Source organism: Oryctolagus cuniculus, chromosome 4 (assembly GCF_964237555.1).
Source record: "Oryctolagus cuniculus chromosome 4, mOryCun1.1, whole genome shotgun sequence".
NCBI lineage: Eukaryota > Metazoa > Chordata > Mammalia > Lagomorpha > Leporidae > Oryctolagus > Oryctolagus cuniculus.
This window is the reverse complement of record NC_091435.1, coordinates 91241790-91268719: the sequence shown is the minus strand read 5'-3', so window position 1 is coordinate 91268719 and position 26930 is coordinate 91241790. Positions and strand designations below refer to the sequence as shown.

At 41.6% G+C, this 26930-nt stretch overlaps 1 protein-coding gene across 19 annotated transcripts in view; it reads left to right on the top strand.

Moving 5' to 3' along the window:
- The window catches only part of LPP (LIM domain containing preferred translocation partner in lipoma), a 727525-nt gene that overhangs the window by 233995 nt on the left and 466600 nt on the right, over positions 1 to 26930 (top strand). For 18 of the 19 annotated variants that reach the window (XM_070072379.1, XM_051859193.2, XM_051859192.2 and 15 more), the window contains one exon: positions 14646 to 14849. The exons of the other annotated variant lie outside the window; for it this stretch is intronic. In XM_070072379.1, coding sequence (XP_069928480.1) covers positions 14657 to 14849 — 193 coding nt within the window. In that variant the 5' untranslated portion in view covers positions 14646 to 14656. The remainder of the gene's footprint in view (positions 1 to 14645; positions 14850 to 26930) is intronic. 19 annotated transcript variants of the gene reach the window in all.

The following is a 26930-nucleotide window of genomic DNA, read 5'->3' as shown; positions in this document are numbered from 1 at the left end:
ATTTTCAGCACATAATGATACTCCCCCTCAGCCCCTTACTTTATTTTTTCTTTTAATTTTCATGGTAAACACTTTTAATTTACTTTATGGTCACAGGCTTAATCCTCCACCAAATAAAAACATCAACGAGTAGAAAGTAGAAAGAGCAGTGTTCCGCAGGAGTATAGACAAGGGCTCTGAACAGGAATCTAATCTCAAGATGTCAATTCACTCATATACATTACATTTTTGTTGTACTTTGTCAGCTCTTTTGATAGCATCCTAGGAAGTCCAGGATAATCATGCATCTTATGATTCTTCCCTAACTGAAGTGTATTCTGTCGGTGCATAAGGACTTAAATCTCTGAGTAACAATTTTATTTATTTATACATCTTACATTTATGAGCTTGTTAAAGATTTAGCATGATGGAATCATGCCAAAAATTTAAAAGGTATTGGTTTAGAATTTTAAATTTCATGTATTTTTGATATAATTTTATTAACATAAAGAGAAAAGATTTCATGTATTTCATAAGCACAATTCTAAAAATATAACGATTTTCTGTTCCTCTCCTTTTTTTCTTTTACCTTTTGTGATAGCATATTTTTAATTTACTTTATAATCACAGGCTTATGCTCCACTAAATAAAGAGTTCAACAAGTGAAAAGTAGAAAGACCACTGTTCCATAGATATATAGACAAAGGCTATACACAATAATCAAATCCCAAGATGCCAATTTCACTCAGCTTTTTTTCCCCATGCTCTATATATTAGCTGCCACAAATCAAAGAAAAAACGATGTTTGTCTTTTTTTCTGTAAGTTGTGAGGCTAGTTTAAGAAGAAATAGTGAAGATTTAGGCTGATTAAATGTGGAACAAGGACATAAACTGAACAGAAATCAAATAAGTGATTTAAATATTGTAAGGACTGCCCTGTGCTAGGGGTTTTGTGACCCCAGACGGCAAAGGGAGGATGGATAAGTGGTTCTTATGGGAATACAGGTTTCAGCTACTCAGAACTCTATGGTAGTCCTGGCGTTATTGCCATGTGAGGGGCTGCCTTGTGAGAAGAGTTTCTTGTCATTGGATATCTACAGATGAACTCAAATATGGTGGTTAAGTTTCAACTTGGGCACCATGCTAGAAATATCTTTGTTAATAATTTCATTTCTCATGTGTATTAAACTTCTCTGTTGGTGAATGTTGTATAATTAGCAACCACCTTAAAGAGGTCTAAAGTGTGGGGTTGGCATTGTGGTGAGGTAGATTAAGCCACCACCCATGGTACCGACATTCTATATGGGTGCCATGAGTTCTGGCTGGTCCACTTATGATCTAGCTCCTTGCTGATGGTACCTGGGAAAGCAACCGAGGATGGTCCAAGAGCTTTAAACTCCTGGCTTTGGCCTTGCTCATCCCTGGCCATTGGAGCCATTTGGGTAGTGAACCAGTGGATGGATGCTTTCTCTCTGTTTCTTCTTCTCTCTCTGTAACTCTGTTTTTTTAAATAAATAAATCAATCTTTAAACAAAGTCTGAAGTTTGTATATTTTTATTTATATAAAATGTTAGGGAATTTAGTACATTCTTTTACAAAAGTATTGGAAAGGGGGAGAGAGAGAAAGAGACACACAGAGAGAGAAGATAGATAGACAGACAGACAGAGTTCTCATCTGAATGTTCACTTCCCAAAAGCCTACAAAGGTGGGGAGGTGGGAGACTCATGGACAAGTTGGGAAACAGGAACTCAGTCCGGGTCTTCTATCCGTGTGGCATGAGGAAAATAATCACCTGAACCACCATCCCTGCTTCCCCAAGGTTGGCACTGTGAGGAAGCTCGAGTCAAGAGCTGGAGCTGGGTATTGACTCCAGGTACTCCAGTGTGGGGCACAGGTGTCCCAACTGACATCTTAACTGCTAGGCAGATGCCCACCCCAGGCACTTCCTTTATACATTTCTTTCTCTGTTCTTTGTGCTTTCTTTTTTTTTTTTTTAATAGAAGTTAATGATTGATTACAAATGCAGAAGGTGTAACCCCAGTATTCTCATCGAGAAATATAAAACGGAATAACATCCACTGATGTGATTCTGAAACTGATCCTAAGCAGTCTGATTCAGTTTTACTCAGCTGCCACTGGTCAAGGCTTCCCCAGATTTTGTCTCTGTTTCAAAATCCTGAAATAAAAGTGGAACCACTTCCAACATGACTTAAGAAAAAGGTCACAAGTTGAAAATGGCTCTAATTGTTTTGCTATTAAATGTGAAATTGTAAAATTAGTCTCTCATGTAATTTGAATTTACAACATATTCTGATAAGGAGTTTCTCCTGCCATTTCTAATACTGAGAAATAATTTCTCTAAGATCTTAGATTGGTGTGAAACAGAAATTATTTTAGAGCATTTAAAGCATGAAGCTGAATCTGTTTTCTATCTCATGGCCCTTGAAGGTTGAAAATGTATACTTCCCCTACATTATTTTTCTATTACTTGGGCATTTAAAAATTTAATTTAATAATAGGTTTATATTTTGTCACCAGAACAAAATAGATTTGTTTGTTTAACGTGAATGCATGATGGCAAGTAATGAGAAGCACAGATTAAGATAGAACTTTATAATATTAACAATAAGATCTAAATTGAGTAATATTGATTCAAGTTGTAGTGTCCAAACTTAATTCAGAAACTCTAAGCTGGTTTACAAACCACGATTATGACATAGGATACGAATAACACAGCTGACAGGGGGCAGTTTCTTGAACAATATTGTGATCCAAATACTGGACAGAAGTAGGCAACTCCACATCTTTTTCCTGTGATTTCTCTTTGCAGATATGTGGCTTGAATGCATGTTGCTCTACAGAGTCACCTGTGGTATTGCTAAATATAAACGTGGCCTGAGTTTGTCCTTGGAGGACTTGTATTCATGGAAGAAAAAATAAATGATTCCCATTTTTTAAGCTTATAACTAAAATATAATTTTTATGTTACCCTCTTTATGTACATTGAGATATCAGAGTAAATTTGCTGTAAAGGAAAATGCAAACAAAATGGTTAAAAATTAAGAGTAATTAAACAACACTCAAGTACTAGTACATTTCCATGTGCTGTCCGATGGGCATGCCAGATTTGTAAACAGCACCACGTTCATGTTTGAACAAGCAGTTCAGGGAACCTAGACAAGTGAGCAGCAATTACCTTGTACACCAAATCAATTATTGGTAAGTTTAGAAAGAGAACATTCCAGATCACCACTAAGATTGGGAGGTTTCATTAGAGATTATATATCCCTTTCTCATGTTTTCATCCTGTGGAGAAGAAAAACCTTCACGAATCTCCTCTGTATAAATGCAGACTTCCACATTCAGAAGTAGATTCACTGAACTCTGCGGAGCTGCAGCTATGGCAGCCCCCGCCTCTTGACCTTGTACAGAGATGCAGTAGTTCCACTCGGACGTGGAAGGTACCTCCTTAGCAGCACACTGTCTACAGGCATAACACGCTCTGTCAATGAGCTGTACCACTGTAGAACATAAAATGTCTTTGTGGAAGGAGATTTGGGAGATCATCTGGTTAACTGTTTATTATTTTGGAGCTAGGGAAATCGGTCTAGAGAGAGCACACGTTTTCTCAGTCGCTTAGCCAAGTGGAACCATCACTATTAGACATGACCTAGAGTGCGAGTTGGGATCACATGTTTTCTGCATGAGTTTTCAATGGCATGGGTGCCGATTGTCTTTGAAGGTAATTTCTTTACTTCTATGTCCATTTCAGTGCCTTTTATTCAGCTTGATCTCTTATTCTTGCTATGATCTCGGGAGCAATAGCATTATTAACTTGTTGAGCGAATGTGCACACTGCAAATGCTGGTGGGAAGCAGAACAGCTGGGTTTGAATTCAGCCTCCGATGTGTTCTAGCTGTTCTGTTCCATTGTATAAGGCACTTCAGCATCTCTAAGTTGGTTTTTGAACACAGGATTCAAATTAGAAGAAGGAAATTAGGTCCTAAGAATTCTCCTAGCTGGGACTTCATGACCTAATGACTCTTGAATAGTCTGTTCTGGCTATTGTCAATGATGTCTTTTTTTTTTTTTTTCCCTGAGAGAAGTTGTGGCAAACACAAGGCCAGTCAGTTAGTATTTGTTCCACTCTCTCTCTCCCTATCTAACCATCATGGGGAGAGTCCTGATTTCCCAGTGCTCTTGCTTCCCTGTCAGGGCTCATCATTTCCTTTTCAAGTGACATTCTACAGCTGAAGTGAAAGTGCGATGTGAAGTTTATCTCTGTTCCCTCTCACTTCTTTTCAACATAGGGTGACTGCTCTGGACCTGATATTTTCTCTCTCGGTGTTTCTTGGTTCATCTTGGTCTTCCATCCACCAATTCACTCCCCCAAGTGGTAGGAACGTCCAGAGATGTGCCGATTTGAAGCCAGGACCCAGGAGCTTCTTCCAGGTCTCCCATGTGGGTGCAGGGGCCCAAGGACTTGGGCCATCTTCCACTGCTTTCCCAGGCCACAGCACGGAGCTGGATCGGAAGTGGAGCAGCTGGGACTTGAACCGGTGTCCATAGCAGGTAAAGCCACCGCCTGCAGTGGCTTTACCTGCTATGCCACGGTGCTGGCCCCCACTTGGTTCATCTTTAAATGCAACTGAGTTTTCTTGTCACCCACAGTGTTGCCAGGAAGAGAAGTGCCCTGGTGACATTAATTGTGTGATTCCTAACTTTGCGCGGTGCAGGTGTAATACACCAGACTTTGTGTCCTCCACACTTCCCAGTCTATTGTTCTCTGATGAGTGAAAGAATTGCTTTAGAAGCCTTGTCTTACTCAATTCTTGGGTTTGTGGGGGAGTTATAGACCCTGAGAGTAGGAAGGAATCATAACAGATATCTAATCTGTAGCTTAGAGATAGAGGCAAAGATTCAAAAAAGTCAAGGGGCTAATTAATGTCATAGAGCTAATTAATGACTGAGCCGGACGTTATGGCCAAATCCTTTGTGTCTAAGACTAGCATTTTTCCCCGTGTTTCCACGTGTGTCTCTGATAGCCTATATAAAGGTTTGGCATTTCTATGGAGTTCTGCCGTTACTCCTTCTGAGCAATGCCAGCTGTTCATGCGAAGAGTAGGACGCTTAGCCAGCGATGGACCAGAGCTGTATGTGAGGGGAAGTTGAATGAGCACATTGACATTTCCAGCCCATGGCATACTCTACTTTGCCCTTATGGCTCCATCTGACCTGATGCTTCAGAGGAAGAATGGTTACATTTGCTATTCAGCTGACAATTGTGTGTAATTTTCAGCCTGTCTTATTCTTCAGCACTGTCTTCCCACGCTTCCATCACTTGCCACAGCATATCTGCTTTGTAATTACACTGGAACGGATTTACCTACACCGTTTGGAAAAGGTTTGCCTAAAGTACTTATTTACTTGTGCATGATAAATCTTGATTGATACCTTAGTAATCTCTGAGATCAACCCAAGGCTCCCTTGAAAACAGAGTCATACACCCTTCCTTGATCAGCTATGGTGAATTATAGATGACGTGGGATCTCCATACCTGCCTTTTGCTTGGAAGTTGGCTACTTCGATAGTCAGGGTCTTTCATAAACTCACAGAAGCTTGTGAACAGTTATCCTGAATACTTATCTAATCCAATTACTGCAGTTTCAGAGAAGGACATTGGCTCTCTCAGAGAGCAAAAGTTGTACTCTGAGATAAGACTGGAAACTGGGTCTAAATTCTATTTTAATTTTTTTTTAAATTTATTTGACAGGTAGAGTTTTAGAGAGAGAGAGAGACAGACAGACAGAAAGGTCTTCCTTCCATTGGTTCACTACCTAAATGGCCGCCATGGCTGGAACTGCACTGATCCAAAGCCAGGAGCCAGGTGCTTCCTCCTGGTCTCCCATGTGGCTGCAGGGGCCCAAGAACTTGGGCCATCCTCCACTGCCTTCCTGGGCCACAGCAGAGAGTTGGACTGGAAGAAGAGCAATGAGGACTAGAACCCGGCACCCATATGGGATGCCGGCGCTACAGGTGGAGGATTAACCAAGTAAGCCATGGTGCTGGCCTCTGAGTCTAAATTCTGAGGGTCAGATATCTTCTCAGCAAATACCAGGAGTAGAACAGGATGAATACTATAGCCCAGAGAGGGATACGTTGGTACTGATTTAAAAGAAATGAAGTAGGCAGATTTGAAATTCCAGAAGAGTAAGGATATGTCAAAAAGTTTATGGAAGATAGAACTAAAACATAAGTATATTTTAGTGTGGACAAGTTTTGAAATCCATGTATTTTTTTTCATTGTATAAATTTTTCATGAACTTTTTGAAGATCCTTTGTAGGCATGGCTTTCAATTATTTGAGCTAGAGTAAACTTATTACTTAATTCTACTTTCCGTGAGCTTTTTGAAGTACCACTATACTGACTTTTATATAGAAAAGTAAATTAAACAATAACCTTTGGGGTGGGTATTTGGTCTAAAGGTTAGGACACAGGTTAGGATGGCTGCATCCCATAATGTAATGCCTGGGCTCGGTGTTCTAGCTCTGCTCCCAGTTCCAGCTTCCTGCTAATGGACAAACTGGGAGGCAGCAGTTGATGGCATAAGTAAATGGCTCTTGCCACCCATTTGGAAGACCCAGATTGAGTCTTCAACTTTTGTCTGTGACTGGGCCTAGTCCTATCTGGAGGGAAATTTGGGGAATGATCCAATGGATGCGTGACCTCTCTCTTTCTCCCTCTGCCTCTTAAATTAATTAAATAAATAAAAAGTAAAAAAAGAAAAAACTTTGAAAGTTATAACAAAGTGTTATTTAAATCATAATTGCTTGTTTAAATGAAGAAAAATGTTGCTAAGAGACGTGAATCCTAAACTATAGTCTGCTTTCAGCTAATTCTGATGTTTAAGTCATAGAGTATTTCGTCTCTCAGTTCTTCCACTGTTAAGACAGTGGCATTAATATCTGTTCCTTCCTTCAAAATCATGCATTTATTCAGCAAATGATAACCAGCAGCCAGACCTTGGGTAAGTTGACAAGGGGGATCAAGAGATTAATGCAACATGATTTAAAGATTAAGTAACTGCTGTGGGGGTGGGGGTGTTCGGTGCAGCAGCCAAGTTGCTGCTTGGAATGCCTGCATTTTGGAGTCCTAGCTACTTTCTGCTTCTGATCCAGCTTTCTGCTTATACACTCTTGAAGACAGCAAGTGATGGGTCGAGTACTTGGGTCCCTGCCACCCATGTGGGAGACCTGGATTGAATTTCAGGCTCCTAGGTTTGACCTGGCCTACCCCTAGCTAATATGGGTATTTGAGGTGTGAATCAGTAGGTGGAAGATCTCTCTTTCTTTCTCTCTCTTTCTCTCTCTCTCTGCCTTTCAAAGTATGTATTCTCATTCTCAACCCTTGAATCAAAATATATTCATATGAGTTTAGTGTATACTTTTGAGAACCACTGCTTTTAAGTTTATATCACTGGTTGTTAAATAATGCCATGCAATGGTTGTTTTTAAATTTTGGGGATCTATCTAAATATTTATAGAATAGAATAGTTGCTTGGAGGAAAAATGAAGCTCAGTGTAGGGTAGCAGGGACCCAATTACTTGAGCCATCAGCTGATGCCTCCCAGGGTACAGAAGGTTGGATTAGAAATGGAAAAGCCTAGGCCGGTGCCACAGCTCACTAGGTTAATCCTCCGCCTATGGCACCGGTACTCCGGGTTCTAGTCCCGGTTGGGGTAGCGGTTCTGTCCCGGCTGCTCCTCTTCCAGTCCAGCTCTCTGCTGTGGCGCGGGAAGGCAGTGGAGGATGGTCCAAGTGTTTGGGCCCTGCACCCGCATGGGAGAGCCAGGAGGAGGCACCAGGCTCCTGGCTTTGGATCGGCACAGCCGATCTTCCTTTTCCGTTGGTTCACCCCCTAATGGCCACTATGGCCAGCACGCTGTGCCAATCCGAAGCCAGGAGCCAGATGCTTCCTCCTGGTCTCCCATGCAGGTGCAGGACCCAAGCACTTGGGCCATCCTCCACTGCCTTCCCGGGCCACAGCAGAGAGCTGGACTGGAAGAGGAGCAACCAGGACAGAATCCGGTGCCCCAACTGGGGCTAGAACGCAGGGTACCCGCGCCACAGGCGGAGGATTAGCCTAGTGAGCCGCGGCGCCAGCCATCAGCTTAAAACTTCTTAGTGGTATATCCTTGAGTAAATTATTCATCCACATACAGCCTAGCCTTACTTTCCTGGTTTGTTCAATGTGGATAATGATAACATAATCATATCTTCTTATGGCAGTTGAGGCCATTAGAAAATGACTTGGTGCATAGTGAGTCCTCAGGAAAATGCCACCATTAATTGTCCATCTGTGGCCTTCCTATACCAACAGCACAGTTAGGGGGAGAAGAAAGAAGTACAACAGAGAAGCTAATAAGTGAGACCTTTGCATTTGACAGTTTCTGGAAGAACAATGCTTAGGAAGCCTCCAGACTCTTCCTCAATGGGCTTCTGGCTTAGATGAGAGCAATTGCTCGTCCTTTTCTCAATTCTGATGCTGTGCATTTTCAGGGCCTCTATGGGGATCTTCCCTTTCACTCTTGCTTTCGTGATGATTATTAGCTCAGAGCGAAACCTATCGAGAACCAGAGGATGTAAGAGCAGGGTAAGTGTTGGCCCAGCAATCCAGCTCTTAGCACTGTTCTCTGTGTTTACATTGGGTTGCTCCCTTAGACACTTGAGAAACTCTAGCTGACAAGTGTTAGTTCAACCATTCACTAAACTTGTGAGGTTTTTTCAAACTCATTTATGAAAAGGAAGGGCTATAATGAAGATTTTAAGGAGGGAAAACTATAGAATATTCAAGCTGATTGGAACTTTACAGATACTCATTTTTCAAAGTTCTTGTTAAAGGCCATACTGGACTATCTGATAATGGGGCCACAGGGGCTTTATGTCTATATCATTGCATTTGTCACCTTCCTTGGATCCTTGCTACATGGATTCATCTGTCTTAGAGTTTCTGCTCTTACTAAATTCCTGATCAAGGGATAAGTTCTAGCTTCTTAGTCTTTGTGTAAGATATTTGAAAAGGAAAGCTCATTTCTCCTTTCAAGCTTTCTCCATCTATTTTTCTTCCTGACTCCATCATCTCAGCACAGCTGGTCTCTCCCTGCCCCGCAGAAATGGCTTGCTTTGTCCCTGGGCTATTACCTTTGTTGTGCCAGTCATCTTTCAGAACCACTCGGCCTTCAAAATCCTGGGTAAGGGCTACCCCTGCCAAGCCCATGCTGGTTCTTGTGACACAATCCAGAATTTCTTCATGTGCTTTTCACTTCGCTCTCTTTCTCATTTCACAGATATAAATATCTCTTCCTCAGACAGTGCTCACTCCTCAAGGAAAGCGTGAGCCTCTAATTCACCTAGAACATCAGTGATAGGCAAATAAATTCATTAAATAAGTAGGCATTTTTATCAAGTAGCTGTCATGTACTAGGCCTTGGGATTTTAAAATGATAAACACTTTTTCCCCCAAGGATCCTAGAGTTTACTTGGTGTAGAGGCAAGCAAACCAGTAGAGTAACATGGCATGCACATGTGACTGCAATGTGCCAGTGTGGGAGTTTGTAAAAGGGCACAAAACTTGAACTGGAGGAGAGGAGAGGAACAATAGGAAGCAGCACTCAGGATCTACATGATGCATAGTAAACAAGAAATCATTTTTAACGAAGAGGTAGTTTGGCTGAGAGGAAAGTGATGAAACCTAAAGGAAATGGCTGACTCTCCAGTGACACATAAATGTTGCAGAATGACCACAGGACAAGTAGAAAAATGCCACAAACATCATAGAACTTTTTGGAAATATGATTATGCTATTAAAGTAGGAATCACCATCTGGATTACATAGAATTCTGGTAACCTTTATGTAATCCCAAGGTAATTATTAAACTAAACTTAACAGTATAAAAGGATGCAGGATCTCTATATCTAAATATAATAATTACAAATAAAATACTCAGAAAACAGACTAAAGAATGAATTTATTGTGGTTGTGTGTATAAAAATTCTAAATAAAGTAGCGTAGTCAATGTGTTGAATCGGCTTTTGTTACCAACAAAATACCTGAAATAGCCTAACTTTATGCTCACAGTTTTGAAAGTTCAAGGGTATGACACTGGCATTGACTCAACTTTGGCAATGGATTTGCTGGCTGAATCCTGAGGTGACACTGGGCATCATATAGTAACAAACATAAAGCTTACATGTCTGTCTCTGTCAGTGTGTCTGGTCTTTTTCCCTTTTATTGGTTAGCAACCAGCACTCAATCATGAGGTACAACCCTCATGATCTTATGGAAACTCGGTCACCTTCCAAAGTCCCACCTGTAAACACCATAGTCAGATTGAGTTTCTACTGTCTTAACACCATTAACATAAGAACTTAGGGATTAAACTCCTGTATAGAATTGGACAAAAAAATACTCAAACCATTGTAATTAGATTATTAATATATCAGAACACTACAACCATGACTGAGCAGGATTTATTGTAGGAATGTGAAGTTCCTTAAGTATCTGAAAACTGTCAACTTTAGTCATCCTAACACCAGATAAAGGAGGGAAAAATAGTGGATTATATCACTGGATGCCAACAGGGGATATAGATACTCTAGATAGTTATGAGTAACTCATTCATTCATTCATTCATTCATACATTCCTGTAAAAGTTGTTTATCTAGGAGTTTCTCGGTCAGGCGTTGTGAGGGTAAAGTGAAATAGTACTTTGGAGCTCCTAGCTAATGAGGGTGGATAGGCAGATGAATAAATACCTTCCTTGGGGACTGTAGAAAAAGTATATGAAGAGCCCAGAGAAGGACTTCAGTTGCTCTTCGTGGGGAAGTGTTCACAGAGTCACATATTTGATCTGGAGCAACATGAAAACATGAGTAGAGAGTAAAGGGAGGGAAATGGAATGGTTGATGGTGGGTACAGCATGAACAAGAATCCTGTAAATACATTATAAATTCAAGGACTGGTGTCTGAGTCACTGCAGATGAATGGCAAGAGGATTAGATGTGAAAGGTCAGGCCAGCGCCGCGGCTCACTAGGCTAATCCTTTGCCTTGAGGCTCCGGCACACCGGGTTCTAGTCCCGGTCGGGGTGTTGGATTCTGTCCCAGTTGCCCCTCTTCCAGGCCAGCTCTCTGCTGTGGCCAGGGAGTGCAGTGGAGGATGGCCCAAGTCTTTGGGCCCTGTACCCCATGGGAGACCAGGGTAAGTACCTGGCTCCTGCCATCGGATCAGCGCGGTGTGCTGGCCGCAGCGCGCTGGCCGCGGCGGCCATTGGAGAGTGAACCAATGGCAAAAGGAAGACCTTTCTCTCTGTGTCTCTCTCCCACTGTCCACTCTGCCTGTCAAAAAAAAAAAAATGTGAAAGGTCATATGCAAACTGATAATTGACCAGAAAGGAGCTTGAGGCATCTCCTTGGGTGGACAGGATCCTATCACACATTTGTGGTGATGGGGATAAGGGAAATGACTATGGGGACAGTGATTTGCATATTGATGTTGAAGTTTTCATTTTTTTATACTTTCCCAGAAGTTGCCTGTTTCTTTATACCTATGGCTTATCTGAAAAGGCCAACATGCCACAGTGTATCAGTAACATGGCATTGGTCTGGAAATACACCATTTTTGCTTTAAAAACCACTGGATCTTGTGTTAACTCATTTTATGAAGTTTCTATTTTGGATTTATGGAAAAGTTTCAAGGACAGTATTAGTTTTAAAAAGTACAATTTTTATAGTGCAAATGTGCATAGTACATTGAAACTGCAAGCCTTTATTTGATCCTACTTATTCATCACTTATATTCACATTAGTGATGTTGAAGGCAAAACAGTAACTTTTGTCCCCATTTAGTAGCAGACTAAGACTCAATGAAGAACAAATAAAATTGGAATTTCTCAACACTGAGAGATGAGCCTGGTTTTGATATTTTAAGAAAATATATCCTCGGCCGGTGCTGCAGCTTACTAGGCTAATCCTCCGCCTGCAGTGCCGGTACTGGGTTCTAGTCCATTTGGGGCACTGGATTCTGTCCCAGTTGCTCCTCTTTCAGTCCAGCTCTGCTGTGGCCCGGGAAGGGAAGGCAGTGGAGGATCGCCCAAGTGCTTGGGCCCTGCACCCGCATGGGAGACCAGGAGAAGCACCTGGCTCCTGGCTTCAGATCGGCACAGTGCTGGCCGTGGCAGCCATTGGGGGGTGAACCAACGGAAGGAAGACCTTTCTCTCTATCTCTCTCTCTAACTCTGCCTGTCAAAACAAAACAAAAAAAACATATCCTCAGATAATTCAAATGTGCAGCCAGATTTAAGAACCATGAGTGAAACAAATATTCATTGCTTGCTTTTCTATATTGGTTTTGTGCTAAGCATTAATGCTGATTTAGTGGTGTGTACAATATGGTCCTTGCCCTTTCAAAGAACTCACAATTTACTATGTTCACAATATGCATAAATAAAAGGTATAGGAGAGGAAAAGAGAAGAAGGGCCCTGTGACTAGAGGGAAAAACCAATATCATCATGTCATCACTGGCGTCAATAACGTGCACTGATTCCCAATCTATAGTCTTCCCCTTGATTGATGTTTTCCTGTTCTATTGAGAACACTACACCTCCAGCTGTTTTCCTCCATGCAAGATGGCCTTATAAGTTCCAGTGACATTCTAGGATAATAGAAGCATTCCTTCCCCCCTTTGCCTTTGCACCATATAACATACATAAAGTACTTTAATGTGTTCTCATTGATTACCATAAAAACTCTGTAAGGAGGACAGTATATTTTTTTTGACAGGCAGAGTTAGAGTGAGAGAGAGACAGAGAGAAAGGTCTTCCATCCATTGGTTCACCCCCCAAATGACTGCTACGGCCGGCACAATGAAGCCAGGAGCTAGGTGCCTCCTCCTGGTCTCCCATAGGGGTGCAGGGCCCAAGCACTTGGGCCATCCTCCACTGCCTTCCCAGGCCACAGCAGAGAGCTGGACTGGAAGAGGAGCAACTGGGACAGAATCCAGCGCCCCAACCGGGACTAGAACCTGGGGTGCCGGTGCCATAGGCAGAGGATTACCCTAGTGAGCCGTGGCACCGACATTTATTTATTTATGTATGTATGTATATATGTATTTTGAGGATAGGATTTTTTTAATTTCAGCTTTGAGGGAGTGGAGATATCTGAGATGTGGAAGAGGTTCAAGGTCATGCCACTCATCCACAGTGTGGGTGATGTTACCACCCCGGCGACACTGTCTTGCCTCTCTTCCTCAACCCTATCTATTGCTATGGCCTTCATTTTTCCATGCATTTCCTGTACTCTTTGTCTTTACACACATCTGGAGGTAATCATGTAACCCTCTTAATTAATTCAGTTCAATTAATAAATTGCTAGGTGGATTTGGGCCGGGGTGGGGGGGCAGGTGCAAGTTACCTTCCGGGCCTTTGCGTGCTAGAGAGCTCTTATAATCAGGCTTGGAGAGCCCTCCTCAGAAGCAGTCAGCCAGGCTCATCCTCAGCAGGCAGGCTGTCTGGAGGAGTGATTGGCCTACTCTGGTGAAGGAGTCATTATCTTCCTTTCCTAAGCACTGTATACAGCTTGCACAGAATAGCACGTGGGTTGGGTTGGTTGTCTCCTCCTGGTTAGATTTGCAGGGAGGTCCAATGTAGTATCAGTTATGCACAGCTGATGGGCATTTTGTTGTTGCTGCTGTTGTTGTGCAGGATGGGTCTCCATATTATCAGTGCTCAGCTTCCTATTCTTTGGACACTAAGTGCCAGGAATTATCCTAGGCATTGTGGAAACCCATGAGTCCTCCTACCCCATTTCCAAGTGCCCCTGAGTAAGGACCAGAGCTGCTTCTGCATGTGAGTCCTTTTGAAGTACCCTGCCAAGCATCTGTTATTTCCAAAATAAAATCTTAGTGATTCCTTGAAGCCTAGAGAATTAATTTAAATTCAGGTGTGCATGCACCGCTGTCTTGGCTTTGACCCTATCTCATGTTTTAGTTCTTTTGCTAACTGCTCTCTCCTACCTGCCCTGTAGCCGAACTAGCCACAAGTGCTGTGTGTTTTTCTGCCTATGTGACATTGTTCAGGCCTCACCTTTGTGCAATATTTAAGTCCAATCTGAAAGTTTTCTCATCAGTGAGGTCTTGTTAGTTCTGCCTTCAGTAAAAAAACGATCTTGTGTTTTTGTGCATCCCAATAGTACCTTTTTAAAAGCTCAGTTAGGTATCTTATCACCTCATTGAGGTATCACCTTTAATTGGTATGGTAATTATTTTAATAGATTTTTTTTTCATAACATGAAAGCTTTTTTCAAATATCGTACCACAGAAACTCCAAGTTAGGAAGTATTTCTTATTCATATCTATTCCTCCAAGAGTGCTGGGCACCACCATAGGTAATTATGGAAATAATGTTTTCAAATTTGAGGAAGTGATCTGCTCCTCTCCTTCCTCCTCCCCCTGAGGATTCCTCTTCCCCTTCTTCTTTCTTCCATTTTTCCTGCATCCTTCGTTTCAGAGAGCTTTATCACTGAATGAGATGAAATGACAATGAAATGGGGTAGGTCACCTTCGTTGCCATCCTTCTTTAAGAATGGTGCTTGTTTCTTTTTATTGTAGATTCTACAACAATGTCTCACCCATCCTGGCTGCCACCCAAAAGCACTGGTGAGCCCCTCGGCCATGTACCTGCACGGATGGAGACCACCCATTCCTTTGGGACCCCCAGCATTTCAGTATCTACACAGCAGCCTCCCAAGAAGTTTGCACCAGTAGTTGCTCCAAAACCCAAGTACAACCCATACAAGCAGCCTGGTGGTGAGGGTAAGTGCCCAGAGTGGGAAACTTCAATGAAATAGTGATCTGTTAGAAAAAGAGAGTTCATTGATTCACTGTGTGATTGTTCTCATTGTTTATGGGCTATCAAAGGTTAAGGAGCTTCAGAAGTTATCTGGAGCAATTCCTCTTTAACAAAGAGAATAAGACCTCCCGGGGATTTATATGCCTGTGGTTACACAGTGGAATTAGAGATTTGGTCTGTTTGTTTATAGCTTACTCAGTGCCATGTTACTGCATTATCCTCCACACCCAGCCTGCTCTCTTCCAAGAGTGAGTTCCTCTCTTCTGCCTTTGAATCAGTGCCTCGCATGGCTCTCAGCAATAGTCCAATGGGAAATCCATATGGAGTAAACCCAATAAGATACCTGAAATATTTTTTTTTTCCTTCTCTGGCTGCCTCTCCTGCCTTAAACTGCTGTGGGATAAAGTTGTCTGGAGAACTCTTTGAGACCTGTCTGTGCTGGAACACACAGATAAATTTGAGGGAAGCCTAGTTCCACAGGTTTTAATAGCCATAAATTCAGTTTATATCAAATGCACTTTGAAGGTCCATGTGAGCCCAACGTCTCACATGAATGTGTATGCATACTCATTAAACCCCACGGGCAGTATAAATGGTGCCAGACTCTTAGGTTGAGAGATTCCATATTTTTTAACAGTGTCGGCAGCTCATTCACATTTTTGGAGCAGTAATTTACAACCAACAGACAAAAGACTGTTAAATTTCTGGGAGCTGAGAGAGACTAGACACTGAAAGGAGACCGAGCTCCTCTCTCTGTTTTCTGCTCCTATCTCATCTTTTAAAAATAGAAATTATGGTCTCTATGATGTTACCGGTTGCTTCTGCGATGGCATTATATATGTTTGTTTTAGCAATATTTCATGAGACTGTTTCATACTCTCTGACAGCCTTTCTCTTGCTGCAAGAAAATGCTTTACTCTAAGAATTTTAGGATTGATGTCAGAAACTTCACCAGCATCTGGCTTGTGTGAAGTGACCAACACTTAGGGTACTGGTGGAGGGCAGGCATGGTTTGTGCCTTTGAGCTGTGCTGTGAATCTTTGGGCATCCTTTCTCCAGAAAGGGCAACAAGATCATCAGAGAGCTGCCCTGTAAAAACAATAAATGATGCCTTTGGTGCTCTACTAATCTCCATATCAGTGCTTCAGGTTTTATCGCCCTTGAAGGAGATTGCACCTTTGCAATTAATCAAGGACTTAGTAGAACTGGTTTTCATTGACTCATCATTCATTAGGGATTGCAGGCTTTGAGAATGGCATCTGGAGGAGAATCCCTCTTCACAGGGACCAGGGGAGCCATGTGTGTGCTTCTGGTTGTTTTCTCAGCGTTTCTTCTTACTTGCCTTGCAGGGGCATTGTTACTTTGCCTCCTGACTTTGGGGAGAGCTGAAAATGGATGTCTCCTTACTATGAAGGGAATCAACCCGTGGTTACTTACAGTGCAGGGTGCAAACGTGGGAGACAGTGTTCATGGGTAGAACAGCTGAGGCATGCCTGAGGGCCTGGGTGAGGGCAGGTCTTGTAGTGAGGATGACAGCTGTGGCAGAGGGCCAAGGGAAGTGTACAATGATGCCCCTTTTGATTCCTTCCCCCTAGACGCTATGACTTGCACGAAGGTAAACTCCTGATGGCTCCTCTGCTGTGCCATGAAAGCCCATGCTGTGTGTGGTTCACTGTCTCTTATTTTCTAGGAGTGCTGGCATGTACTCTAATTTGTTGTGTACTCAGCAGTTCACAACTCACTGTCCCTTCTTAACATCTCCCTTTGCGTGTTTCGTTGACTGTCAAAAGTCTATTTGCATCACTTTCTCCAAAATGTCGAGATGTGGCCTAGCTCAGAAGTAATCACTCCCTTCTTTGAGTTTCCACAAATACCTTGTTCTATTACATTTCTAATAGCATTGCTATTTCTCCTTACTGTATCCCATATTGCATTACTGTATTACTATTTCTCTTACTGTATCCCATATTGAACATGTAGTATATGCCAGACACTATATTTTTGTTGCTTCATTGTCTTCTCACACAAGCCTGTGAAGTTTGACTTTCCCCATGAAGAAGTGGAAGCTTCGAGAGGGAAGATGGCATTCTCGAGGGTTTTGTGACTTGACTGATATCCAGTCCTGCTAGCCTAGCTTGTCTTTCCAGCCCAGCACGCGTGACACCCAGGCCCCATAATGTGGTGCTACTCCCTGCTTCCCTTATCAGAACACAAGCTTTGCTTCCCCCTTCAAACAATAAGAAACACGGCTTCTCACTTGTCCTTATGTTCCTTGTGGCTCTTATTACGCTGTTGTGTTTCAGCAGGGATGGTTGCACGTGGTCAGATGCTCTTACGGGTGTATGCATATTTGGATGGATGGCGGGTGACTGGCTGGGGGAGTGCTTTGTTCAGTAATGCCTCTCTTGGAGTAAGCACTTTGGAATATTAACCTCCTCATTTTAAGCAACCCCATCTTGCTTTCTGAAGTTTTGGCCATTTTTTTGCAATCTGCCAGCATTTTTGTCTCTCTCTGTCTCCCCCTTTCACACTTTTTCAGAAATTTCCCTTTAATATAGACTTTTTTTTTTTTTGAAAGGCAGAGTGGACAATGAGAGAAAGAGACAGAGAAAGGTCTTCCTTTTTCCGTTGGTTCACTCCCAATGGCTGCTGTGGCCAGCTCACTGCGCTGATTCAAAGCCAGGAGCCCGGTGCTTTCTCCTGGTCTCCCATGCGGGTGCAGGCCCCAAGGACCTGGGCCATCCTCCACTGCACTCCCGGGCCACAGCAGAGAGCTGGACAGGAAGAGGAGCAACCAGGACAGAATCCGGCACCCCGACCGGGACTAGAACCCAGTGTGCTGGTGCCGCAGGCAGAGCATTAGCCTGTTTAGCCACGGTGCCGGCCTAATATAGACATTTTAAAAACAAATATTGGGGAAATGTTTAGAGTTATTTAGAGTTGTTTTATTATGAAGAAGCTGCATCTTCATCTGCTGTATATTATGACATTGGATATTTGTTATAAGTGTAATATTCACTATATATACATATATACACATATATACATATATGTGTATGTTAAATACATATATAATACATATATAAATACATACACAAATACATATAATGTATTCACATATGTACATACATAGTATGTATATACATAAATACATGTATAATGCATATGTAAATGTATATTAAATATGTATAGTGAATATATACACACACACATATGCATATATATGAAAAGAGGGAGGGAGAGGCAGAGAGAGAGAGAGAGAAAGATCCCATCTACTAGTTGACTCCCCAAATGCCCGTGATGGCAAAAACTGGGCCACAGCTGGAGCCAGGAACCAGTAATGCAATCAAGGACTTCCACAAGGGTTATTGCCTCCCAAGGTCCACACTGACTAGAAGCTGGAATCACGAATTGAAGCCAAGAATCGAACCCAGGCAGTCCAATGTGGAATGTACGGGTCTTAAATGCTAGGCCAGTGCACGGTCCTGATTTTCTTTAATCAAAATATTAACATTGCCATTCTATGTTACTCTAAATGCTGTATAATTCATGGGTTTTTTTGGTTGAAATTTTCATACATTTCAAATTTTATATTTGAAAATATTCTCTTCTTTGACCATTTAGAATTTTCTATACCATTAGTGAAATCTACAGAGAGAAAGTAACCTAGGTTTTATTTGCAGAATGAATTGATGAAAGCAAGGTTTTATAATGTGTGAACTCACACTGTTCTTTGCATTTAGTGCAATCTTGTCCCGCTCCTACAGTCTTATTTTAATTGCTTGAATGCTGACCTGTAAGAAACTCAGCCACTAAGACTGAACATTTGAATAGAAATCACACAAGCCCAGTTCTTCTGCTGTCACTGTCAGAACTGCTATCCAGAGAGTGTGTGCTCTTTGCTCAGAGGTACACAGTGTGCTCAGAGCAGAGTGTGGTGCTGAACAGGGCCAGTGCTTAGCCATTATTCTTCAGGTCCCTTCTGCCTAAGTTTCCCATTATTCAGGACCGTGAGTAACCTCTAGTGATGACTGCTTTTTACTTCTCCTTGTCTCATTATGCATTGTGTACAGTTGTTATCACAATATGCCCTTTAATAGATTTGCTTGTATTTGAGCTTAGTTTTAAGTTTTGAACTTTGAGTTTTCTGTTGCAATAACAGAAAATCTCAGTCTGAGTGATTTTTTTTTTTTTGACAGGCAGAGTGGACAGTGAGAGAGAGAGAGAGAGAGAGAGACAGAGAGAAAGGTCTTCCTTTGCCGTTGGTTCACCCTCCAATGGCTGCCATGGCCAGCGCGCTGCGGCTGGCGCACTGCGCTGATCCAATGGCAGGAGCCAGGTACTTATCCTGGTCTCCCATGGGGTACAGGGCCCAAAGACTTGGGCCATCCTCCACTGCACTCCCTGGCCACAGCAGAGAGCTGGCCTGGAAGAGGGGCAACCGGGACAGAATCCGGCACCCCGACCGGGACTAGAACCTGGTGTGCGAGCGCCGCAAGGCGGAGGATTATCCTAGTGAGCTGCGGCGCCGGCCCGTCTGAGTGATTTTTAAAGACAAGAGGTTTATTTTCAGCCATGGTTCTGGAGGCTGGGAAGTCCAAGAGAATGGCACCTGTTTCTGATAAGGGCCTCCTGCTTCTGCAGCTCCTGTTGGAAAGCAGAAGGGGAAGTGAGTGTATGGGGAAGAGACAAAGCACAAGAGGCAGCCTGGCTGTAACACATCCAGTTGTTCAAAGAACTAAACCACTCCTGTGAGAAAGTCAATATTAGTTGCTCTTAATGACCTAATCCCCTCTTAAAGGGCTCACATCTCAGCACCACCACAATGGCAATCAAGTTTTAACATGACTTTTAGAGGGGACAAACCACCTTCAACCTACAGTATAAACCTCTCTCCCAAGAGTCCTGGAACTTTAGGGGGTCCCAGGCTGACTGCTTAGTTTTAAGTTTCTATTAGCACATTTGCACCTAACGGGATACGTGACACCTACTAGGTACTCAGTGGTGACTGCAGAACTGAATCAGTAGGGAAGCCTCCACAATATGCACCTGTTTATGTAAGTGTGTGTTGTGGAGTCTCAGGTACTTATTATGCACTATGGGTTTGCATTACTTTTAACTTCCTGTATGCATTCTTTGAACATTGTAGTCTAGCAGTTGTTTAACCACTGCAAACTTGAAGTTACCAATTACCTTTTTTTTCCTTGGTATTATGGCTCCAATCTCTGGGGTTTGCTTTCTTGTATTTTAATTCTTTGGGAACATGGAAAAATACCTACATGTTTCCTGCATCAAATTATATTTAGGAGATACCTACATGTTATCACTTTCTTTTATAAGATATTCAAATAACCTTTTTCTGAATGATTTTGGCACAGTTAAAAGTGGGATGTACCTTTTTCCCAGGTAATATTTCTTTAAGCCTTGGGGTCCTCTTATTTTGTTCCCATTGTTCTCTTAGGTCTTGTTGATTTTGGAACAGTTGGATTCCTGCAGCTATCTTTGGGTGCCTCTTTATTTCCAAATGGCTTACTGATCTAACATTATGAGTCCAAATCTATCTTTTTAAATTTATCTTATAATGGATTTTACAGTGTTATATCTGTGTCATTTTGTGTGTGTGTGTATTTATTATTTGGTCCCAGCAACTCTGTACTGGTGGGAGTGCAGTGGAGGATGGTCCAAGTGCTTGGGCCCTGCACCCACATGGGAGACCAGGAGGAAGCACCTGGCTCCTGGCTTCGGATTGGCACAACGTGCCAGCCGTAGCGGCCACTTGGGGGTTGAACCAACGGAAAAAGGAAGACCTTTCTCTCTGTATGTCTCTCTCTCACTGTCTAACTCTACCTGTCAAAAAAATAAAGAAAAAGGAAAGATAAGAAAAAAAAAAAAGAAATATACACATACACACACACATACATTTTCCCACTACCCCATCTCCCTCCCTCCATCTCTCAAATTGCTGAATGCAATTTGGTAATGCTTTCTACCCAGCATTGCATTAGATAACCATGCAGAAAAATTCGTGAAGTTCCAAGTTTTTGAAGTTGGAATTATTTTGTGGCTACAACCTCTTAAATGTCTCTTAGGAATTCTCTTGAATTTCTGTGTTGAACTTTTGAACAAGTGAATCCATAAAGGACCAATTCACAATAATCCCACTGGTAGAATCTCTTTGTATAGATAAAATCTTTTATAGTATATCCAGCACTTCTATGTTCATTGTATTTTAATTTTGGGAAGCCAATCCTTATTGTAGTTCTTGGAGGTAGGCAGAATTGAGGCTACTTCCATTTTTCCAGTGTTAAGCCATTAGAAGTGAAGTAGCTTGTTAAGTAAGCCTGTGGCTAGTAAGAGTAGAGCTGGACTGTATTTCTAGGGCTCTTATTGATGTTAACGGATTCCATTTATCAGAGGTTTGGCTAGGTAGCCGCATAGCTTCCTACTTTACTCTTTTTGTTTCTTCATGATCTTTTAAATTAGCTTTAAAATAATGACCCTTTTCATGTAGTATTCCTACATATATCACTTTGTTCACTTCTTTTTTTATAAAATGACTTATTGTGTTTATTTATTTGATGTGTTGAGAACCAAAGAGAGGAGCAGAGGCAGGAGATCTTCCATCCCTGGTTCACTCCCCCAAATGGCTGCAACAGGTGGGGTTGGGCCAAGCCAAAGACAGGATCCTGGGACTCCATCTGGGTCTCCCGTGTGGGTGGCAGTGGCCCAAGTACCACAATGCAGGCCCCACTTCTATGTAACATAAATAAGGCCTTCGTTTTCCAACCCCACCTGTATTGCTTCACCTCAACTTTTGAAGATAGTTCATAAGTGAGTTGAATTTATTAAAGAGGGTCCTAAACTCGCAACTTTTTAAAAAGCTAGATCTGGGGCTGGCACCATGGCTCACTTGGATAATCCTCTGCCTGTGGCGCCGGTATCCCATATGGGCGCCGGGTTCTAATCCCAGTTGCTCCTCTTCCAGTCCAGCTCTCTGCCGTGGCCCGGGAGGGCAGTGGAGGATGGCTCAGATCCTTGGGCCCTGCACCCGCATGGGAGACCAGGAGGAAGCACCTGGCTCCTGGTTTCGGATCGGCATAGCTATGGCTGTAGCGGCCATTTGGGGAGTGAACCAACGGAAGGAAGACCTTTCTCTCTGTCTCTCTCACCGTCTATAACAATACCTGTCAAATAAAAAAAAAAAAAAGCTCAACCTTTCTGTGGTTTCTGCCACCCTGTGATTATTAATTCATTCTATGGAGAATACTTAGAGGTGGTTGCTAGTATGGGACTTAGTAAGTGTAACAACTGCCCAATAACTGAAATGACTGAGTTTCCCATCATGAAGGTGATAGGATTGTTTCTTTCTGTTTTCACGCTATGGCCATTTTTCATATGCTAGTCATAAAGTCTTTGAGCAGCAGAACTAGAAGAGGATGTGAAGGCCTTCGAGTCTAGGGTTTTCATTTGTCAGATGTCCAATCTCAATCTAAGAGGGTGGGGAAAGGAAAGCTTTCCAAGGCTCCCAGCATTCAGGACTGAGCTGCATCCAGAACCCAGATTTCCTAAGGGTACTCTTTACACTGTACCATCGCAGTATGCAGGAAGAGGCATATCTGGGACTTGTTCCTAGGAATTAATGCATCATGAATGATTGATACTTGGTAGAGAATTAGCCATTGGTGATAAGAAGTCATGCTAGACTGGCTAGAGGCCATTCTGGCTAGAGGGCATATGAGAGAAAGATGATCAACTATGGCGGTGTACAGTCGTACATCACATTGCAGCATCTCTGTCAATGATGAGCCATGTATGCCATAGTGGCCTCCTAGGTTGCATGGCTTAGTGACATGTTAGCCACCTGATTTGTGTCAGTACACTCTGATGTTTGAACAAGGATGAAATTGCCTAATGATGCATTTCTCAGAATGTGTATTTATGATTTAGGATGGGTTATTCCTCACAATTTTTGTTTTTCATGCATAGGTCAATTTGGTGTTTAGTCTCTGCTGGCTGTTAGAAAAACCTTTGTTTTTTTAAACCTGGACATAGAAAGCAGTGATAGCTAAGTATTTAGATTTATAGAGTACTCTCCCTTCTCTGGAGTCCTATCCTATAGTCTTTATTCCCAAAGGTATGACTTTGGAGGTGCAAGTGGGAAACCTCTCCTTCTAGCAGCCCTGATGCTGGTTTCAAATTGCCAGTGATCACAGATGAAGAGTTACAGTATCTCAGAGGCTTGTTGTAATTCTGTGTGATGTGCCGTGAGGATAGTCAGAAATTCATGGGAACATCAGGAACTCTAATGAGATGTGCGTTTGATGGGCTTGCCCCTTTTCTGGATCAGGGAAAACATCTTGAGCCCCATCCATCACCATGGTGTATAGTGCATGAGTTTTAATTTTCAGGTTCTCCGGGGGGAAGAAAGGACAAGCTGTTCATTTATTAACAGATCAAATATTAATTATATTAATTTGATCTTTACATTGCATCTTCCTGCAGAGAAAATAACTTGTAATTCTTGGGCTGACAGCAGTTCCGACAGTTCTGGATAGGCATTGGCCTGTTTGGCCTCAGAAATGCCAAGGCACAACATGGGGTTGATGGTCAGAGCATTGACATTCCAACCTCAGTGTCACTGCTTGATCTTGGACTTCTATTGCATTGTCTCATTAACTCATAAAGTTAGCTGGTAATAGTAACTAATGTACAAGTTGTTTTGAATAATATAAAGATCACTGTGAAAATGTTTTGAAATCAGAATACCATACAACCCTAAGGAATTGCTATTGTATATTTATTAAACAAAACTGAGAATAATTCTTGCCCTCTTGGAATATATTTTCCTACTATAATAGAAACAACTTACTGTTATTAAGTAATTGAAGAAATTATAAAATAGCTTTCATTTAATAAATGAATTTTATAATCTTATGGATAGTATTACTAATAATTATTCTATATCATAAAATATTTACAAATATGTGCTAAATATATAATAATCATATAAATACTGATCAATATTTTTCACCTCTAATAATAATGATAGGAGTCATAGTGCATCAGTAGTATATATGCCATTAAATTTAAGAACCTGGATGAATCTTAAAAATAACCTAATAAATTCTTCACATTTCCTAGTTAAGGGTAGTTAATTCAAAAATAAGTTTATAGGAGCTTCAGGATTTTTGCTCAGGAATGCTGTAAATAATAAATGAAAATTGTTGAAGATACTCTTGGAGGTCAGGGGGCTTGATCAGCATTGCAGAGCAGCGGTGAAGCTGAGCCTTGCTACTATGGATTCCCTCCATGGTTACAGTTCTGGGTCGCAGCTGCATTCAGAGAGACTTGTTTAGAAGCTTCAGTGATAGAATATACCTGAATGAGTGGAGTTGATGTTTGAGAAAAAGGAGACGCTCATGTACTGTGACAAAATTTCCTTATTTCATACTCTGTCAGCCTAATTACTGCTGAAATAGCTTCCTTAATAAGGCAATAGATTCCTAATCCTTGTATGGTTTCAAAAGCAGTGATTAATGCTGATTTTTGTGGTGCGTTGCTCTTTAATTGTCTTTATTTTTAAATTATGAAAATGAACACTACGATTGTCATTTCTATGTTTAGTGTTAAAGGAGCTGGTTTTCTTTGAGAATAAAAGTATAGGCAGAACTACACTGAGTTATCACCACACGCCTATTGGAACAGGTAAAATAAAAAGTTGTGTCACACATTGGTTAGAACTTGTGGTTTGGTATAGCTTCTCTGGAAAGCTCTTTGATACTTTTTCTAAAAAGTAAACATGTACTAACTGTATGACCTAGCAATTGCACCCTTCAGCATTTAATCCAGAGAAATGAAAAGTTAAGTTCACACAAAACCTTATACAAGAATTTTTATGGAAACTTTTTTTCCCCATAATGACAAAACATTGGAAATAACCCAAATATTCTTCAATGGGCAAATGTTTAAGGAAAGTCTGGTATGTCTATACCATAGAATCATGCCATTCAGCAATATACAAGGATTGACTATTGATACATGCAGTAAACTGCAGTGACACTGAAGTTTTTACCCTTTGTGAAAAGACACTTGACCCTTTGTATCATTACTTATGTTGTATGAAAATTGTTGAGAAGACAAAACTTTAGAGATAGAGAACAGATTCATGGTTTCTAGGGGCAGAGATGGGATAGAATGGAACAGGAAGCAGGTGTTGATTTGTTGATACCAAGACAGTATCTCAACCTGGATACCTGAGTTTATACATTAAACATTTGCTCATTGAAGAGTATGTTTTCCAATGTTTTGTCATTATGGGAAAAAAAGTTGCCATAAGATTCTTATACAGGAGATAAAATTGCATATACACTCACAAATGATTCAGGCTAAGAAAGAGTGAAAACTGAATCAAGTTTAGGTAACAATAGTGTAATACATGTCAGTTTTCTCATTTGGGTAATGCATAATAGCTACATGGTATCTTACTATGAGGAGAAGCTGTAGAAGGATTACATGGGACTCTACTATTTTTACAACTTCTATGAGTCTGTATTTCAAAATTAAACTTTCATAATGATTAATTAAAGAAATGTTGCAGATCTCTTAATGTTCCCTACTCCTCAGTGTTTTCTACTCTTACTCAAAGTGCCATCTTACTTGCAGCCTAAATCACTTCCATCATTCTTTTTAAGATCACATCTATAATGTATAGTTTTAGACTTTGCTTGTCAAAGTCAGCCAGTCATCAGAAAAACTTGGGGAACATTTTTAGAAAGCAAAATAATATAGGTCTTATGGTCCAACCCTCTCCCACAAAATCATAAGTTCAGGGAGTGGGCCCCAGGATTTTGCATCAAAGCAAAACAACGCTTCCTAGGTAATAATCTTGATGCTCAAACAGAATTTAGGAAGCACTTGTTTATTTTATTACTCTAAAGACTGGTGTCTAGCTCCTCAGGACGCGCTCTTCCCACTTTAGTTAAGGACAGTGGCTTCTGGCTGTTGAAGTCTTGACCATCTTTTTCCAAGGGAGCAATGTTGTTTCAGGACCATTGCTTCACATTGCTGTGCTTTCCAACTTGTGCTCTCATCACAGACACGACTGTCTGGCAAACATTATCCCAAGAACTTTATGGACAGAAGAATTAGAAGGCAGAATATCTAAATCCAGGAAAGATAGATCGCTTCTTCTAGACTGCCCCAGCAATGCTGAAGCATCAACATTATAAAGTACTTGCCATTGTGTTACTTCAGGGAGGAATGGTTGAAATTTCACTGATTTTGGGTCATAGCAAACCTAAGTAAATCATCTATAAATGGATTCATTATGGATAATATAAAAATAAATCTGACTCCCAAGCCTTTGGGCAAATGTTCCATATAAAGAAATCATACCCTAGAACAAGGATTGACCGAATGAGTTGTTTAAAATAAAACATAGCATGGTATTTTTATCATCCTTCTTTCAAATGGTTGCTGTCAGAGGCTGGAAGGCTGAGGACAGCACTTGGGGCAGATGAGTAGGTCCTGGTATGTGGCACCTTAGCTTCCTGGCACTTGACTTTTTAGCATTCTCCCTTGCTCTATGTTCTTTACATTGTTCTGTATGTGCTGTCTTCAAATAAAATAGATGGTCTGCTCATCAAGAAACAGGCACTGCACACCCATAAGCTTGTATTATGGGAATTTGCTGCATAAAATTATATGAAGGACATCTTATGGGAGAAATTGGGGGAAAGTTTCACGGAGGAGGGGACATCTGATCTGAGAGTTGTTGATGACGCAGGAAGGGGCTGTGGACAGCGCCAGCATGCCAGGCAGAGGAAACAGCATGTACAAACGAGAATGGTGCGCACTGTGACCCTTGTAATTTTGACATATCCTTTCTAATGTCCTCAAGTAGTTCTTCTAGCTCCTGGGAGTGGCTTTGCAATGTGAGCAGAGTGACTTCACTGTGGGTAGACACCAGCATTCTAGTATGCTCTGAAACTTACATCTAAGAATAGCTCCAGGAAGTTGAGGTCCATCAACTTCTTGGTCCAGAG